Source organism: Abramis brama, assembly GCF_963993115.1.
Source record: "Abramis brama genome assembly, chromosome: 22".
In the NCBI taxonomy this organism is placed as follows: domain Eukaryota; kingdom Metazoa; phylum Chordata; class Actinopteri; order Cypriniformes; family Leuciscidae; genus Abramis; species Abramis brama.
This window is the reverse complement of record NC_139984.1, coordinates 28,750,313-28,768,617: the sequence shown is the minus strand read 5'-3', so window position 1 is coordinate 28,768,617 and position 18,305 is coordinate 28,750,313. Positions and strand designations below refer to the sequence as shown.

General features: G+C 35.2%; 2 protein-coding genes across 5 annotated transcripts in view; one reads left to right on the top strand and one right to left on the bottom strand.

The window, feature by feature from the left end:
- Nucleotides 1-13,706, top strand: part of LOC311073177 (uncharacterized protein) — a gene marked incomplete at its 5' end in the record, with an annotated part of 30,345 nt that extends 16,639 nt beyond the window's left edge. The window contains 12 exons of the mRNA XM_084098659.1: nucleotides 4,158-4,349; nucleotides 4,462-4,713; nucleotides 5,464-5,582; nucleotides 6,510-6,617; nucleotides 6,762-6,939; nucleotides 7,994-8,132; nucleotides 9,020-9,212; nucleotides 9,389-9,542; nucleotides 10,121-10,387; nucleotides 11,664-11,824; nucleotides 11,916-12,052; nucleotides 13,483-13,706. Coding sequence (XP_083954785.1) covers nucleotides 4,158-4,349; nucleotides 4,462-4,713; nucleotides 5,464-5,582; nucleotides 6,510-6,617; nucleotides 6,762-6,939; nucleotides 7,994-8,132; nucleotides 9,020-9,212; nucleotides 9,389-9,542; nucleotides 10,121-10,387; nucleotides 11,664-11,824; nucleotides 11,916-12,052; nucleotides 13,483-13,627 — 2,045 coding nt within the window. The 3' untranslated portion in view covers nucleotides 13,628-13,706. The remainder of the gene's footprint in view (nucleotides 1-4,157; nucleotides 4,350-4,461; nucleotides 4,714-5,463; nucleotides 5,583-6,509; nucleotides 6,618-6,761; nucleotides 6,940-7,993; nucleotides 8,133-9,019; nucleotides 9,213-9,388; nucleotides 9,543-10,120; nucleotides 10,388-11,663; nucleotides 11,825-11,915; nucleotides 12,053-13,482) is intronic.
- Nucleotides 13,707-14,709: 1,003 nt separating this feature from the next.
- The window catches only part of nhsa (Nance-Horan syndrome a (congenital cataracts and dental anomalies)), a 98,916-nt gene continuing 95,320 nt past the window's right edge, over nucleotides 14,710-18,305 (bottom strand). For all 4 annotated transcript variants that reach the window (XM_084098885.1, XM_084098887.1, XM_084098888.1 and 1 more), the window contains one exon: nucleotides 14,710-18,143. In XM_084098885.1, the coding sequence (XP_083955011.1) occupies nucleotides 17,534-18,143 (610 nt within the window). In that variant the 3' untranslated portion in view covers nucleotides 14,710-17,533. The remainder of the gene's footprint in view (nucleotides 18,144-18,305) is intronic.

The following is an 18,305-nucleotide window of genomic DNA, read 5'->3' as shown; positions in this document are numbered from 1 at the left end:
AGATGTAGTTATGACACTGCATACATATGAATAATTAAGAAAATCTGCAATTTCAGAATTGCAGCATTCAGCATTGTTCCAGAATGTTCCAGCATTCAGAATAGCCACGTTAATAACGTTTGTAAGAAACCAAACCGTTTGTAAATCCGTCAAGATTTCAGCGAGATAAGAGGATTTGTGTTCGTGCTGATCACTCACCTTACTTCAGATAGCCTACCACAGAGCCCACCAGAAAGCTTCCCTGTGACAAGATGGGAAGAGGGGAATGCTATGTTAACTACAGTATGTAATTATTCATAAAATGTGGTGATTTAGTGCCTCCAGTTAAAGAATTATTGTGTTAGTGATAATTGTATTCACCATGTAAGTCATGAGCAGTTTTTCCACATGTTTGAATTATTCACTGAAGGTTTTTGCTGCACATTCCATCATCATTACTTGTTCCTCATTAAGGAGACAAAGGACTGTGAAATGCCACTTACAATGTGCGTGATGCTGAAACAAAGATTTCTGACTTAAACATTCCTGATGCATTATAGCTTTACACACTTAATAATAACGGTGATGCCGTTTGAGACTCCGCCTTAAGACATCTAGCCTTATATGGATATCTATGGGTTCTACGAGTTGAGCGGACTATAAATATCTCCGGTTGCTAAATAAACCGTCAGAAGTTATTGTTGGTAAAAACTTTAGATTTCGATTGTAAAACTAATTAAAATATAAACTAATGTTTTAAAAATGTGTTATTTGGCAAGTGACCATGGTATAAGCGGGTTAATGCCCTCATTGTCAGGAATTTATGGACTTCGGCGGAGGCAACCGTCCTCCGCGCCTCGCCGTCGTCCATTAATACCTGACAATGAGGGCATTAACCCTTACTTAATCATATAAATAGACGCTGAAGCGACAACTTACCGACCTTCTTGTCACTTAGTGGTTGTAGAAGCCATGTAATGGGAAAGTCATGTGATCAAATGGGGAGTGTGATTAATTAAGTGGGGTTAAGACAGCTTGTGTGTGTGTGTGTGTGTTAGTATGTTATTATGGAAGAATGGGGGTGAGTGCTGGTCTGCTGAAGCACATATTTTGTTGACCGTGCAAACCTGTACAAAATAAAACAAGATGCAAGCTTCAAGGATTGCCGTGTCACAGAAGTTATTCCTGCACTCGGCTCCTTAGCAGTTTTGGATTGTTTTTATGTGCCGCTATAACACTGTTATATGATTATTTCTGACGCGCGAGATCCAAACAAAACGCTTCCAGTCCAGTAGCCTACTTCATTTCAGCTTTATTTGTCACAGTTCCGATGCTCAAACACATTGTAATCCACAAGTTTGCATGTCGTCATACGATACTGACATGCTCAATATTCCCTCATTACTTACACCTGACTTCACTTGCTCTCTGGCTACCTATTAAACCCACACTCCACCCAGTGTCCAAACAGTGTAACTAAATTATAAATAGAGCATAATGGCTCTTACAGACGCTATTTATTTATCAAAAACTTTAACAACCAATGCCTTCAGATCTTGTTTAGTAGCCTATGTTCTCTTTAATTGCTATATCTTTACTATAATATCATAAAAATGCTATGTTAACTACAGTATGTAATTATTCATAAAATGTGGTGATTTAGTGCCTCCAGTTAAAGAATTATTGTGTTAGTGATCATTGTATTCACCATGTAAGTCATGAGCAGTTTTTCCACATGTTTGAATTATTCACTGAAGGTTTTTGCTGCACATTCCATCATTCCACATTCCAAGGAGACAAAGGACTGTGAAATGCCACTTAGCCTACATTGTGCGTGATGCTGAAACAAAGATTTCTGACTTAAACATTCCTGATGCATTATAGCTTTACACACTTAATAATAACTTGCATTATAATGTATATTCAATAAGCACAATAATTGTGCATTTTTAAATATTTAAAAAATCTGGTCTATTCATACAGAGTTGGATGTGTTAATGTTGTGGTAATTGTTACTGTGGTTTAATCACTTAAGGCTCCGTTAACCTCAGAGAGACAACAATGTATAAGAAATACAGAAACTGTTTTTATATACAGTATTTTAAGAAAATTACTTGTTTATATATCTTTCCACAGACCCCTAGCACTTTCACAGACCACTAGGGGTCTAAAATCACAGATGAAAAGCTACTTGTGATTCAGTAATGGGCTTCTAAAAATAATTCGAGTTTTTCATTCATTTCTTTTGGTGCATGTGTGTTTGAGGTTCAGTATTAGTAAATGCTCAGTAAATGCTTATTATAGAAATCCTGCTTATCAGTTAAGAATTTAGTTGAGAAGTTAATGTCTTAATGAGGCAGTTAAAATGTTATGATTATTATCTGTAATTACTCCTCCTTTGACATCATTAAAACAAATGAGACCAACCTTAATTTAAGTGACGATTTAAAGGCCATATTTAAATAAGCTGTTAAAAATACCTTGTGGGATTCAACCTCAACAACACAAACATTTCTGTAATGATACATGAAATTCTTCACACTCTTCAGCTCTGATCTGTGGATGGGTGGAGATGAAGATGTGAATAAATACATCAGGGCTGCTAAGGAGAAAACATTTGAGTGAAGTTTTGCCTCCAGACTGAAGTTCAAGTTGTTTAGGTGCAGTTACTCTGTCCAAATAGGAACATACACTCCTCAAATGAATTCAATAACCGCAAACATGTAAGTATTCTATTCTATCTATTTATTTTGTTGTGTGTGTGTGTTTGTGATCTAGTTTAATTTTGCACATAATCCTAATTTTGATTTTTTTTTATCCTTATATTTTGATAAGAAACATCTTTAGCACTTTCTTTTCTCCAGTTTTCTGCAGTTAATTCAGCTTGTATGAGTACAAAAAAAATGTTAATTCCATTTAAACGTTGTTTTGTAAGTAATTATATAGTTTAAGAATAAAGTTTGAAAAATTTCTCTCTCTTCCTCTCAGGGGTCCATCTGTAGAAGTGAACGGTAAGAGCGATGTATCTTAATACTGCAGTGCAAATAATATTAAGGTCTGATTGTCTTTATGTTGCATTGACAAAGCTTATACTATCCCTCGTAAAAAAAATAATAAAAAAAAACATACAAAATTGTATTTAAAATGAATTTATTTTATACTAACATATTTACTGACATATCGCTTAAGACTTACTGATATAAATAAACTTTATTTGGAGTACTTCTTTATTTGCACAATGCACATTTCGTAATATTAAGCCTTAGAATGTGATTAATATCATTATTAGTAAGGATAGATCTCTGAATAATATCAGTCTTTAAATTTAAGATATTTAAAGTGTACCTAAAGTACTTGCAATAGTTCCACTTTAGCACAATCAAATATACTTAAGTATATCTCTAGTTGAATTTCAGCACCATTTCTGGATAACTAAGAATAAAATTAGTTGCTCCAGTTTAGCAGACTTTATGTATATCAATTTAAAGTACAATTGCTGGGTATTTATATTAAAACACATAAATATGTTAATGTATTTGTAGTAGACTTGGTATAAAGTAAATGTATTTCAAATACATTTTAGTATATTTATTTTTCACTAGGGATTGTATAATTATTGCATAATATGTTTGCACTACTATTGTGCGCAGTCTTCAGCCTATTCTGACTGAGTGTGATGTTTTAGCGATGGTTTCACTGTATAGATCTGTATCATGCGGTTTTTGAATACAAAATTAATTTTGTAAATGCATGCTAAGAAACACGTCTGGGTCGGGTCACCATGATTTCACTAAGTAAGACATATTTTGTTGATCCCATAGAACAGCATTCCTATCTGAAAATGTATTCCTAACTAACCCTAAACCTAACCCTATAATTTATCCATAAAATCAGAGGGAAATGATAGTGAATAACACTGATGCTGATGCGCCTAACTCCCAAACTTGATATTAACTGTAAACTTGTCCCTTAAATCTGATTGGTTGTTTGAAATATTGTTCCAGGATCAGCAAATATGTTGTACTTGGTGAAATCACGTTCACCTCAGGGTCACATGAACCTGAAACCACAGGTTTTCTCAAGAAAGATATCACCAAAACTATATTCAAAAAAGATATTAATGCTAATTGTTTAGTTTGTCATCATGCTAAGCTTTCCTTACATGTCTAATTGTTTAGATGCAGTACTGCAGGTACGATCTATTGATCTCATCAGGACCAGTAAAGGACAGAATCGACAGGAGCATCACACCGATGGTTTCTTTAGCAGTCATCTCATCGTCCGTAGAGGACAATGTTTCCAGATGTCTATTGAGCTGTCCAGACCTTTTGTTCCAAACAGAGACCAACTTCATCTGGAGCTGAGACTTGGTCAGTCATGGCTTTACTGTACTTACTGTTGCAAACGATGATCCTGTTTACACCTGCCATACAAACCGTCTGGTATCACCTGATAAAAAAATTATTCTTGTATGTTTTGCAGGTAACGACATACCCGTACACAGGGGCAGTTTTGTAATTGTTCCATTAGTGTCGGAATTCAAGAAAGATGCCTGGGGGGTAAAGATCGTTGAACAGGCGAAGACCACAATCAGACTGTCAGTTTACTCCCTTCCAAACGCTTGTATTGGACGGTACAAACTCACTGTGGTCACAAACTGCCCGGCGGGAAAGGCCACTTCACCAGACACTCCTGAAAATGACATTTACATGCTGTTCAACCCCTGGTGCAAAGGTATTATTTAAAGAGAGAACAAATAAGCGGATACGGTGTGTGTCTATCAGTACCTAAAACTAACACATTGTAAGATTTTGGGCTGTCCCAGACAAAAGATGACCAATCGTGGTGATTTCTGTGGTCGTGGCTCCTAAACGGTGGTCGTACGTCGTACAGTGAGATGGCCTTGCGCCCAAAGATAGCCTGTGATAATTGTCTGACAGTGTCAGAAATTTAGCATGATCATCTCACAGTGTTTGCTAGCCAATAAAAATGCAACATGAAATGTCGTATTGATCAACGTGTCATGGTGCTATAATTTAAAACTACTTTACTCAAGCTCCATTTGCAAAAATTGGCATGCCATGTTGGCTTTTTTTACCTAGCCATATTCTCCTCTTTCGCTTCCTCCTCTATTTTCAGCGCACATAAAAATCACAATTGCCAAAGTGCGATTGATTTTGCTCTGTTTGTTTACCACTAGCACATGCTGATGACATTTAATTCTTACAACTAACTTGCATCGTATAGCCCACGATTCAATACGTGTCATCATCTTACAGTCTCTACATACATGTCGTACCCAAGTTTATTAGATCCATGTCGTACAGTGTGATTTGCAATGATCTTATAGGATTGCCGGAATCACACGGTCTGTAGCAGGCTTAAGACAATTAGACTGAATCGTGAAATTACAGAATGAACTTACATGTTAATGAAGCTAATCCACTGAAATGTCAACTTTCTCTCTCTTTCTGTTCTTAACAGACGACTCTGTGTACATGAATGATGAAGCTGAGAGGACTGAATATGTACTGAATAATATGGGCAAACTGTACTATGGAACAGAGCAACAGATTGGTACCAGAACCTGGAATTTTGGTCAGGTAAAATTTCAACATTTCAAATTCAAAAATGGAATGTTTTCAGTAGTTGTTTAAATGTATCAGTAAAATGTAGGTTTCCTGTTATTATCTGGTGATTTTTCAAGAATTCTCATCATCATTCTTGGAATTTTCATTTTCAATTAATTTTTACAATCTTAAACTAACTTTACTTGCAGTTTTGTGTGTGAAAACTTAAGAATGTTTTCAAATGGCTGATTTTAGGAATTATTCTTAATACTGTTCAGCTAATCATTTTTTTTATATTTCAAATGAAAATGTATTTGACTTGTTTTAAGAAGGTTTGTTTTATCCTTCCTGGAGCTCAGACAGTAGAGCACTGCATTAACAATGGCAAGGTTTGATTCCCAGAGAATGAATTATTTGCAAAAACACTGTAAAAAAAAATGATATGATCAATAAGTTATAACAACATATGGTTTTACATTGCTTTAATTCATCAAAATAAGTTAAGCAATTTTCAACTTTTTTTAAATACATATAAGTTATACAAGATTCAGCTATTTTTTTCAGCTTAATGTAATTGAAGTTGAAATTACTTAAACATCCAAGTTGATTGTACTTAAAAATTTAAGGTAGCAACTTTTCTTTACAGTGTAGCTCAATACAGCTGGATCAATACAAGCTGATTATTGTTGAAACATTGAATCTTGGTTGCAGAATAGTTCTCCGACTTTAGAGGTAAAAATGTAAAAACGTTCTGAGACTCAAAAATGTATATTCCTAGAACGTCCTGGGAACCTAAACTTGTTAGTTGGGATATATTTCAAGCAGATATTTCACTTTAGACATCTGAGCCATATTTCCATGAAGTAGAAAACCTTGCATTATTTTCAAGACAACATTTCAAACTTTTATTTTCTGTAATGTGCTTGTTTCAATCTCCAACCTCTGATCTGTGGTTCTTAGTTTGATGAAGGAGTCTTGGCGGCTTGTTTCTTTGTGTTGGAGAAGAGTGGCAGTCCTTGCTCGGGATGGGGAGACCCTGTTAACATAGTCAGAGTGGCATCTGCAATGGTAGGTCTAGACTCTCTTTTTACCAACATTGGATTTTTCCATGCTCTGTTGTTGTGTAAGGACGACTGATAGGTCTGCAGCTCAGTGATGATCAATGAATCGTGATGACGTGAAGCAGATAACATCATTTTGTCAATGTGTCAGGTTAATTCCAACGACGAACAAGGTGTGCTGATGGGTAGCTGGCAAAATACCTATGAGGGAGGACTTTCTCCAACAGCCTGGAGTGGAAGCAGTGCCATACTGAAACAATACCACGACAGTAAAGGAATACCTGTCAAATATGGACAGTGCTGGGTCTTTGCTGGAGTCACCAACACACGTAATATTTTATTGAGCATTATTGAAAATGATACAGAATAGGGACCTAAAAATTAGGATAGAAGGATAGATCCTTCTTTAATAAAATCATGTATTTATATCTAGCAATTCTGCATAGTACCAAAAGGTCAATCGAATTGAATCATGACCATAGTTTAGAAAAGAAATATAATCAAAGTGTTGTCACTTACACCCTTAAAAGAGGCCCTGTTTACACTTGGCATTAACATGTGATCATGACACAATGTTTATCCATATAATGTTGCTTCTGTATCTAGAAAACAGATCATTGGATATATTTTCCCCACACAATATTTACATTAGCGATGTTGAAAAAAGTGAAATTACACCTATCCTGCTAACAAAAATATGTTCTAAGAGCCATTAAGTTATGGAAACGTTATTTCTTAATGTTCCATGAATGTTCAAATCATCCAGTTTTTTAAATGTTTTATGTGATTATGTGAACATTTAATCATTTTGCAAACATTTATGGGAACGTAACTTTTGAATGTTATCTGAATGTTGTGAAGTAGCCTAAGTAGTAGGCTAACATTTCAAAAATGTTAAATGAACGTCCAACTAAAACAATTCAGAAATAAACATTCAATGAATGATGTATTAATAATGTAGGCCAATTAAACGCAGAGTAGGTGATTTGTTCTTGTTCCAGAAACATTTTTTGTTATGCTGGCTGAAAGTCTCTTCACATGATAGCAAGCAATCACATATATTATTGTAATGTTATGTGCTTTGAGACATGAGGTAGTTTAACACCGCTTTTGTTTGCTCCCTGCTGTGTGTTCATGTGTTTGGAGTGAAGGGATGGAGGGATCTTTGCTTTCCAAGCTAGCTCGCTATGCTAGCCTCTCCGAAAATTACAGGACAGGCAGATCAGAACGAATTCCATTCACAAACGAGTTTACATCGTCTTTTTTTTTGCGTATCAACATCCAGCCACAAATCGCACTTTCACGCTAAATGGAAACGGGACCAGAGAGGTTGGGAAATATGAAATATTGGGCACTTTGTTAATGTTTCTCTCTTTCCCTCAGTGTGTCGGTGTTTTGGCATTCCCACACGTCCAGTCTCAAACTTCAGCTCTGCTCATGACACTGACAATTCCTTGACAACAGATGTTTATTTAGACGAGAAACTTGAAGAGATTAAACACCTTAACCGGGATTCAATCTGGTAAGATCGTGTCTTTAAGTATTCACGTGTTATTTTACTATCGTCACGATGCTAAAAAATACTTTTTTTTAATTTTTATTTTTTTATTTTTTTTAAATATAATTAAATTAAAGTAGTTTAATTGAGTTCAAATAGCCTAATTTTATTTCTTTTCGAAATGTCTACAGTTTTTATTAATTTTTATTTTGGTAGGCCTACATCAATTTAAACTACAATAAAATGGGAAATGTGGCAACTAGATGAAATAAAATAAGTTTAACGGTTTTTATGTTTTATTTTAAGTAACATATGGCTTTACTTGCATTACCACCCATTTTCCTTTTTCCATGATACTGCAGTTTCATGCAAGTGCAGGACGCCTCAGGAAGTAGGCTATTTGTTATAGTTGTATCATGTTCATTATTGTTTTAATAATTTGACAACGTTGAAGGAATAGTTTAGTTCACCCAAAAATGAAAATGTCCCCATAATTTACTCATCCTCAATCCATCCTAGGTGTATGTCTTTCTTCTTTCAGTCAAACACAATCGGAGTTATACTAAACAACATCCATGCTTTGAAATGACATTGAATAGTGCTCAAGTTTTTGAAGCTCCAAAAAGCTCCATCATAAAAGTAATCCATATGACTCCAGTGGCTTAATAAATGCCTTCTGAAGCAAAGCGATGGGTTTTTGTAAGAAAAATATCCATATTCATAACTTTATAAACTATAATCCCTGGCTTCCAGCAACAGCCGTACGCGCGTTCACGAGAGAGTTGAAACTCGGTCACTATTCAATGCCATTACAAAGCCATCTAGGATGGCCTGAGGGTGAGTACATTATGGGATCATTTTCTTTTTTGGTGAACTATTCCTTTAAAGTTGCTGCTTTTCACTCTATGTAGGAACTTCCATGTGTGGAATGAGACCTGGATGGCTCGTCCCGACCTGCCATCTGGTTTTGGAGGGTGGCAGGTGGTTGATTCCACTCCTCAGGAGACCAGCCAGGGCGTCTTCCGCTGCGGCCCAACATCTGTTGCTGCGATCCGCAGTGGACAGACCTTCCTCAAATATGACACAGGCTTCGTTTTTGCTGAAGTATGCTAATTACTTTCCTGTAATTTAAGATTCCATCATAAAGAGTTTCATATTTAATGATGTCTAATGTTTTATGAGCATATCTGCCTCATATTTCTATCTGTCGCACATAATCTCACCACATAGATTTATAATATGGTGTGCTAGTACTAAATATTTGGCTCTTTGTGTTGTAGGTGAACAGCGATAAAGTCTACTGGCAGCGTAAAACTGACGGGACCTTCGATGTGATTCGGGTTGACAAGAGCGCAGTGGGTCACTGCATCAGCACCAAAGCTGTCGGCTCAGACAAACGTGTGGATATCACACACCTCTACAAACACCCAGAAGGTGAAAATCCACATTAAATAATGATGTGACAGTTGTGAAAAGGTTTGCACTTACATGTGACAAAAATGTTTACATGCTTTTGAAATGCCTAATTTTAAAAATACATAATTATTTTAATTGTAAAACATAATTTAATTTTATTGTATCAGTATCAAATTCAAATGTATTTATAAAGCACAATTTAAAAATGTACTTAAAATTTAAAACTTGTGTATGTATATATATATATATATATTTAAAGTTTTACATGTGTGTGTGTGTGTATACAATGTGTATATATATATATATATATATATATATATATATATATATATATATGTATTTACAAACTTTTATGTTAGATGTGATTAATCATGATTATTTGATTTGACAGCACTAAAATAAAGCATTGTTAAAATTCAAAAACTATTGTAACATTTAGTAACATGACTGATGAATTTGCACATGGTTTGTTTTAAAGCATATTAAAAACACCACATAGACAAATAAACAACATTAAAAACTTTATTTTCACCACAGAGGGACTTTAAATGTGCTTATAATGATCCCTGCCCTCTCGTTTCCACGTCATTGATCAGGTTCGGCGGAGGAGCGCACCGCTGTGGAAACGGCCTGTAGCTTCGGCTCCAAGCGATCCGTCTACTCTCCCACCAGTGCCAGTGAAGTGACTGTTGACGTGTCCATGCAGGGTGATGGACCATGTGTTGGTCAGGATGCTGAGCTGTCCATCCTTCTGAAGAACAACAGCAGCGCTCCTCGCAGTGTTGACCTCTACAGCCAGGTGACGGCCAACAAGATCGTCCTGAAGAAGGGCCGGACCAGCGTTGAGCTCAAGCCCCATGAGGGTGAGAGATGATGATCTTATCAGCAGAACGACACATGAGACATTTGTGATACTGAACAATTGTTAGTCATTTTTTGGTAATTGAAATTAAGTTGAAACATAAATACTAGATGAAACACTAAATTACAACTACAATAACACTGAATTAAAGCTATAGAAATGTAAAAAAATAAACAAAACAATAACAATGAAAAGGCACACAACAATTACTAAAACTTAAACTTGTTTGAATGACTTTGGATGACTTTAATATATTTTCAGTTTTTTTAAACTGAAGTACTAAACTACAACTGCAATAACACTCAATTAAAGCTGGATAACTTACTGTGAATATATAAATAATATCAAAGAAAAACCACAACAAAGAACTTAAAATAAAAAATCGTAATTATTAAATATTACAAATATTAATACATACTATAATAGTATGTAAATAATACTAAAGTAACACTGGTAGAGTGTTGTACTAAAATAGGACTTAACCTTTTTAATTCTACTAACATTCCATTTAATTCAATAACCCAGATCATACTAGTAACTAAATGTTATTATCATTATTAATAATAAAATATAAATATTAGATGAAAAACTTATCAATCAAACAAACAAACAAACAAAAATATAAGGACAAAAGCACACAACAAAACTTTTTAAAATTAATTTAAAAACAGAAAATATAAAAATATGAGCTAATTAAAAACAGTAAATACTATAGAAGTATGTTAATAATACTAAACTAACACTGGTATTGTTGTCTACTTGTAAATAAGATGAAACCAAATTAATTATATTTTAATTCATTTTAATTCAATAATTCATATGGTACTTGTGACCAAATATTGTTATTATTATTATTAATATGGTAACACTTTACTAAATTAATACAATACAATTACCATTAATGTTACCATTGTGTTAATACAATATAAATATTAGATAAACATAAAAAACTTAAATGAAAATTAACTGAAATAATTCTCAAAATTTAAGTACTAAAATTACTAAAACTACAATTGCAATAACAGTTAATTTAACCTATATAAAAATATTTTAAAACACAAATTACTTATACAAAAATAATTAAAGTAATAAATTCTATAATAGTATAGACCTATAAATAATACTAAAATAAAATAACTGGTATAGAACTTGTAAATAAGACAAATCCAATGTAATTCAATAACTGATATGGTATTGTAACCAATTGTTCTTATTAATATAGTCCATTTTAAATGTTGATGTGTATTTGGAGTGTCATGAATGTTTTGGCTGTGTAGTGCGGTCTCTGGAGTGGACCCTGCACTATGAGGACTATAAGGAGAAGCTGATAGGTCAGTCGGCTCTGATGCTCACTCTCTCGGGACGGGTCACTGAGACCAGACAAACTCTGGCCAAACAGTTCAGCTTCAGACTGCGCACACCAGACCTCATCATCGCTGTGAGTTTAAGTGACTCCACCCGCTGATAACATTACCCAGCAGGCTATGTTGCATTAATGCGGCTTGTGTGTGTGTGATATTCTCTTTCAGCCTGTATGTGATGCTGTAGTGGGCAGAGAGCTGGAAGTCAAGATCAAATTCCAGAACCCACTGCCCCGTGTGCTGAAGAACGTCATAATCCGGATCGAGGGGCTGGGAATGCAGCATGTCAAAACCATTCACTACGGGTAATAAGACGTTCATTTGCAATGACTGAACCAAACTGTTTTCTGATGAAGTGTTTTTAACAATGAATGTTCACAATGATTTTACCGGTAAAAAAAAGGGGGTGGTTGATTATGATTTCACTTTTTTAACTTTAGTTAGTGTGTAATGTTGCTGTTTGAGCATAAACAACATCTGCAAAGTTACAACACTCAAAGTTTAAAGCAAAGGGAGATATTTGCTTTTAAAGAAATCACTTTTTAAGGACTACAACAAACGGCTGGTAGAGACTACACGACATTCCTCCAGGGTTAGTGACATCACCAACCCTAGAATTTACATAAACCCCGCCCCCGGAACACAATTTATAGATTATCAAGACAGAATATGCTAATCAATGACTAGAAGATAACTACACATAAGCTGCATAAATTCATTAACTAACCATTCAGAAATGTCCTGTTGCTTCTACATGTTGTCACTTCTTCTTGAGTCTCTCCATCTTTGGTCTGACTCCGGTTTGAACATAAAAGGCTGAAAGTTTTTGAAATTTTCAGTGCATGTCTGTGTGAGATAAAATAACACAAGCTCTTGAAGCTCCGCCCCCTGAGCCGGGAGCAGCAGCTCATTTGCATTTAAAGGGACAGACACAAAAACGGTGTGTTTTTGCTCACCCTCAAACAGTGACAACTTTAACATGCTGTATAAAAATATCTGTGGTGTATTTTGAGCTAAAACTTCACACACACACACTCTGGGGACATCAGAGACTTATTTTACATCTTGTGAAAAGGGCATTACACCACCCCTTTAAAAAAATAAAGGTTAGGTTACACATTGTACTTACTCGTAATATTAATGAACTACATGTACTTACTATAGAGTTAGGTTTAAGGTTAGTTACTTGTAATTATGCATAATGTACTATTATTACAATAGAAAGCACACACTACGTCACCTTCATTTATTTTACTAAATTTAAGAAAAATCAGTTTTCTAAATAAGATTAGTTTTACAATCCTAACAGTATTAAGACATAATGTTTTACTGGTTTCTCTGATTTAAACTTCAATAGCAAAAAAATGGTTTCCGAAGTTTTATTCATTTTTGTGAATTAGTTCACCAAAGTCAATTATTGATATTTAAATGATTTTTTTTTTTTTTTTTTTACTAACTACCAATATACATTAGTGGCCAAAGGTGATGTCAGTAGAGGATATTTGATTTTAATGACCGTAAAAGTTCAATTAAACCCTCAAAATATGAGGAAAATATTTTATATTTTTTAAATATGAGGGAAGAACAAAACACTAAAGTTGGTTAAGGTATTTATCCAGCAACTACGCAATATGCTGATAAATTATGTAACAAATTTTTCATACTATTTTATGAAAAGTGAGGATGACCATCACCTGGCCACTATCAAATAACTATCTTTCATCCTTTCTCTCAGTGATATCACAGGCCAAGCCACAATGTGTCTGACAGAGACATTAGTTCCCAAACGCTCCGGCTCACAGAAGCTTCTGGCAACACTTGACTGTCCTCAGCTCACTCAGGTGCATGGAGTCGCAGACATCTTGGTCAAAGACCGCTGAGAAACCTTGACTTCATCTAGTGAGCACAAACATCTACATTCTCAAGACATTGATAACTACACTGAGGCTTCAGCCTTGTCTTAACCTACACAACTCATGGTGCTTTTCAAGGTGCATATTATCATGGATTTTTAGAGGGAGTGTGAATGTTTCACTGTCACATTTAAATTATGTTCTTGTATAAGATGTTATACTTATGGGCAATATTCGTTCCACTTGAACAAAAGGTTTGGGTTTGAAGTTAGCCTCTGCTGGTAGACCTGTACCAAACAATAAACGCAAAAACAAAATAACTCCCGTTGTTTTGGTTTTTTTGGTCACACAAATCATACTATCAATAGTCATACTCATTCCTTCAATACTTTTACACTTAAAGTGGTAACACTATCTATAATGCATTATAAAGGTGTTCATAATTAATGCTATAGTGCATTATATCCTTTCATAAATAATTGTAATCAAAGTTAAAATGCATTATATGCAGATTCCTTGTTACATCTGAAATTGGTGGTTTGTCATTTTAATGCATTAGTTTCTAAAGGTGTGTACAATGAATACATAAGTATTATAACTGTGTTTAGAATTATTCGAGAGACCATGCATTGCATTACAAGGCATAATTAATGCATTAAAATACTTGTATAATGCATTATATATAAAGACTTTAAGTGTTCCTGCAAGGTTACACATTAAAATTCTTTCTCCATCACTGGTGCGCCTCGAGCCGAGGGTGTAACCTGTAACACCTGTCTTTACTAATTGACCAAAACCACATGAATTAACTCATTAGTGGGTTACAAGGCTCACACACAACTAAAACATGTAGTAAAAAGTTTCAAAACTGAAAACTACAAACACACCTGTCAAAGTGGGGCATGTAAGAGCAGCTTCTTAACACTTCATTAACAAAAGGCACAACATCTCGAACTCACTTTTGAAACCACTGCATTTTTGAGTTTTAAATGAACTGTTTAAATGTGTCATGATTTACCAGACTTCATTTAATTCAGCATATTCACCTGTCTTGATAAATGAACATTTACACACACACACACACACACACACACATAGACGTGTTTAGGTGTTTAAAGCAGTCACATTTATTGGCCTCTTCTATGCACATTTACTAAACAGCCAGACAAGCTGGCAAACGGTTTTCGAGACATTTTACAATGGGACTTTCCACAAAGTTTACTAAAAAATAAATACAAGACTCAAAAGTGTTGCACAGATCAAAAATATACAAAGGCTTATAATTAATGTAAACTTTGAAAACATTTTACATAAGAAACACCCTGGAAACAATTTTAAAAGGTATTATATTTACAAATGTGTACAAAAAAAGAAAAAAAAAACATTAGTTGCTTGAAGACTTCAGTCGAGTACCAGGAGAGACGTCACATAACTGTGTGTTCAGTACAGTGTTTGTCCAACTCTGAAATCCTTTGGTACACAAATCTTTGCATGTTACCATTCACCAAGCATGCTTTAACAATATTAGATTTTTTTTTGTTCTCAACTCATAACTGATTGTGTTAACTATTCCTGTTTAAATAGCCTTAGGTACAGCAATAGACAATGTGAAAACCTTCACAAACATACTACATCAGTGCAAATTTTAAGGTTAGACTTTACATTGTTGGAATGGTAGCTTACAAAATCGTTTACCTCTGTCTTAGAGATGGATAGTGATGGAAGTCTTAAGATTGCTTAGATTTGTAGTTGTGTTTTTCCCTTTGTATAACATCTTTACCTAAAGCTAGATAGTTGCGGGTAGCTGTTAGTGATCAAATAGCAGAAGACAGCTCAAATACTTGGTCCTGTAAATGATCCAAAGACACCAATAGCAAGGTAAGTCGCAAAAACACCAGGCGGTCAATGGTACAAAGGAGAGAAATGCCAAATACACCACTGGACATCATTAGGTTTCAACGGTTCATTAACACGGTAGCTTATGTCATTAGTATTTTTTATATTATTTATAAGTGGTTTTATTTTCTGTGTTAGATTAATCTCTTTTAAAACCAGTGTTTTCCCAATAAAGCTTAACCTCTGAAAGAAAAAGTCCATAAATAAATCTGCAGGCATGAATTGATAAAAGCCCAATATTTCATAGACACTAGTTAACTCTTACACTTTCGTACCAAAATGAAAAGCATGAGGTGAGTCTTGGAAACTGATTTAAAAAACGATAACCAAAACAGTAGTGCAAATCCACGTTCAATCTTTTTTACAACCTCTCTTCTTTGATTCGCACCATTTTCAGCACATCCTCATACACACAGATTTACTGATCCAGCAAAGAAATATTGTCTATGTATGACTTTAAGACGCAAACCCCTCTTACTGCAGACTTGCTCTGTCTCAGTCTGACGTGACTCTACATCTCTGTAGTCTTTCTTTGGATATTTTTTTTATTGTCTGTGCTACTTGTTTTCCATCAGTGTCGATACCCAACTTAAAGTCCTTCTAGTAACTTTCCTCATTGCCCTCTCAACATCTCAAATTCAAACCCAAAGCAACACAAACTGCAAAAGCCTCCTGACCAAAAGCACTTTCACTACACACTTCTACAAACTTCTACTTGTCCTTCTACACGTTATTCTGCCAGTCCATTTTACTACATATAAATGTCTTTGAAAAAGATTGTCAACAGTGTTTCGATCTGATATATTAGGACAAAAACAGATCATATTTGACATAATGATGATGCAAATTCATTGATGCTCTCAAAAAAATTATGTACCAATATCGGCTCCGCTCTGAAGTTTTATTGCATGCAGTTAAGTCGATCTATTAAAGTGAAATATATAAAAGCTACAACCACTGCGGTAGAGGCATAATTTCAAGTTGGCTGTAAAAAGCTTGCACAGTATTTGTCCTGCTTTGTGGGTCAGTGATCAATAACCAAAAACGTCACTTTACAATTGGTACGGTATTCACAGAATACATCTAGTGCCCGTGTTGTAGCTGTTGTTGTTTTTCTTAGATCAATTCATTGATATAGAAACAATGGGTTGATGTATTTATTTATTTTTTAAGAAATTTGCTTAAAAAATATAAATATTGAATGGAAGGGAAGAATCATTCAATTGCTTTAAAATTAGTTGTCGCATTAAAAGTCTTTCAGTATCTTAAAAATGCCAAAAGGGACAATTTTCCAGATCGTAAATCTCATTAAAATACATTTCAAAAAATCCTATTCTATTTGTAGATATTTATTTTTATGTCACTTTTTCTTTTGTGGCATTTTAAACGATTTCTCAAAAATGTCTGATATTTTCTCAGTACCAAAAGAAGTGCAAAATAGTGGTTGGCCATCAGGATAATCCAACTCAGCTACATCTCTTGCCCAATAAGATCCAGTTGCTGGCTAACTCAGAAGTACTTAGCCCATTTATGCTACAGCTATCTATACAAAAGGCCACTCTTTGATTGTCCCAAGCTGTTTGCCATAAACAGTATGTGTTTAAGGTACAAGAAAGATTTTCCCTTCTTTTAACATCTTCTGGACCCATTTTCACAGTTACCCCTGTACAGTACTGTTTCTAGACAATGCTAAATGTCTGTGACAGAAAGCATCCGTGAATAATTACAAAGTGATGGATTTTTAGCATGTAGTTTTCTCCACTCTCATTCTCAAATGCATGGTACACAAACAAAGCATTTACATAAAATAAATATGCTCATGGAAGTTATTGGAACACCACCACTGAAACCATCATCAGAATGATTTGTTCTTTTTGATACAAAAGGGTACAGACACTATGTAGTTTGTCTATGGTTTACGGTCTTCTTAAGAACAGATGCTTAAAAAATATAGTATGCCAAGAGCCCAGCATTATTGACTTAATATCAAAGATTGTGTCTAGACTTAGTTGATGCTCAAATTCTAAGATGCATTTTTCAGGAGGAACGGTCATCGTGTGGGCTTCCATCTGAGTTTTCTGTTTCCCCTTCTGATATGGCCTGCATGGGAGCAGTGTACAGCCGACTGCGTGTACTGTAGCGGCTACTATTTGCAGCTGGTGGCATCCTTGACCGGCCTTGTCTAGATGAGGCAGATGTGGGAAAAGCTTTTGTGGAGAAGCCCTCAGCATATGATTTTGGAAAGGGGCTGTGGATTTGCTCATGATTTCCCTCTGGAAACTGCTGTTGTAAAGGAGAAAGTGGCTCCTCAAGTGGTCTAGAACCCTCCATCAGGAGCTCACCAGGGCTTTTGGGCGCAATTGGGCTCTTTAGGATCTCCGTAGCTGACATGCGATAACTGGAGTCGGACCGACTTCCCTTTTTCAACAGCAGCAATTTGAACTCTTCATTTGAGGTACTGGACTTTTTGGCACTCCTATAAATTGGACCCGGGGTTCGCTGAGTTTGAATAGATGGACTTGCAGGCACGTTCGGGGTGCTTGGCGAAGTTGCAGGATTAATTGCAGAGCCATTCCCAGTGACAATGGCTAAACGGCTCCGCACTGATTCTCCAGAATCTTTCCTGCCCAGCATTTTTCGTTTTGACCTGAGATGGAAAAACAAAAATAAGAGACAATAAGAATTTTGGGATTTTTCACTCTCCCCGCCATTGACAGAATTTTCCGGCTTTCTGTGTTTTCACTGTTGTACGGTAGGGGGCGCTATTAGGCATCTTCTGAAAGAGTACAGAATCTCCAGATCAAAACAC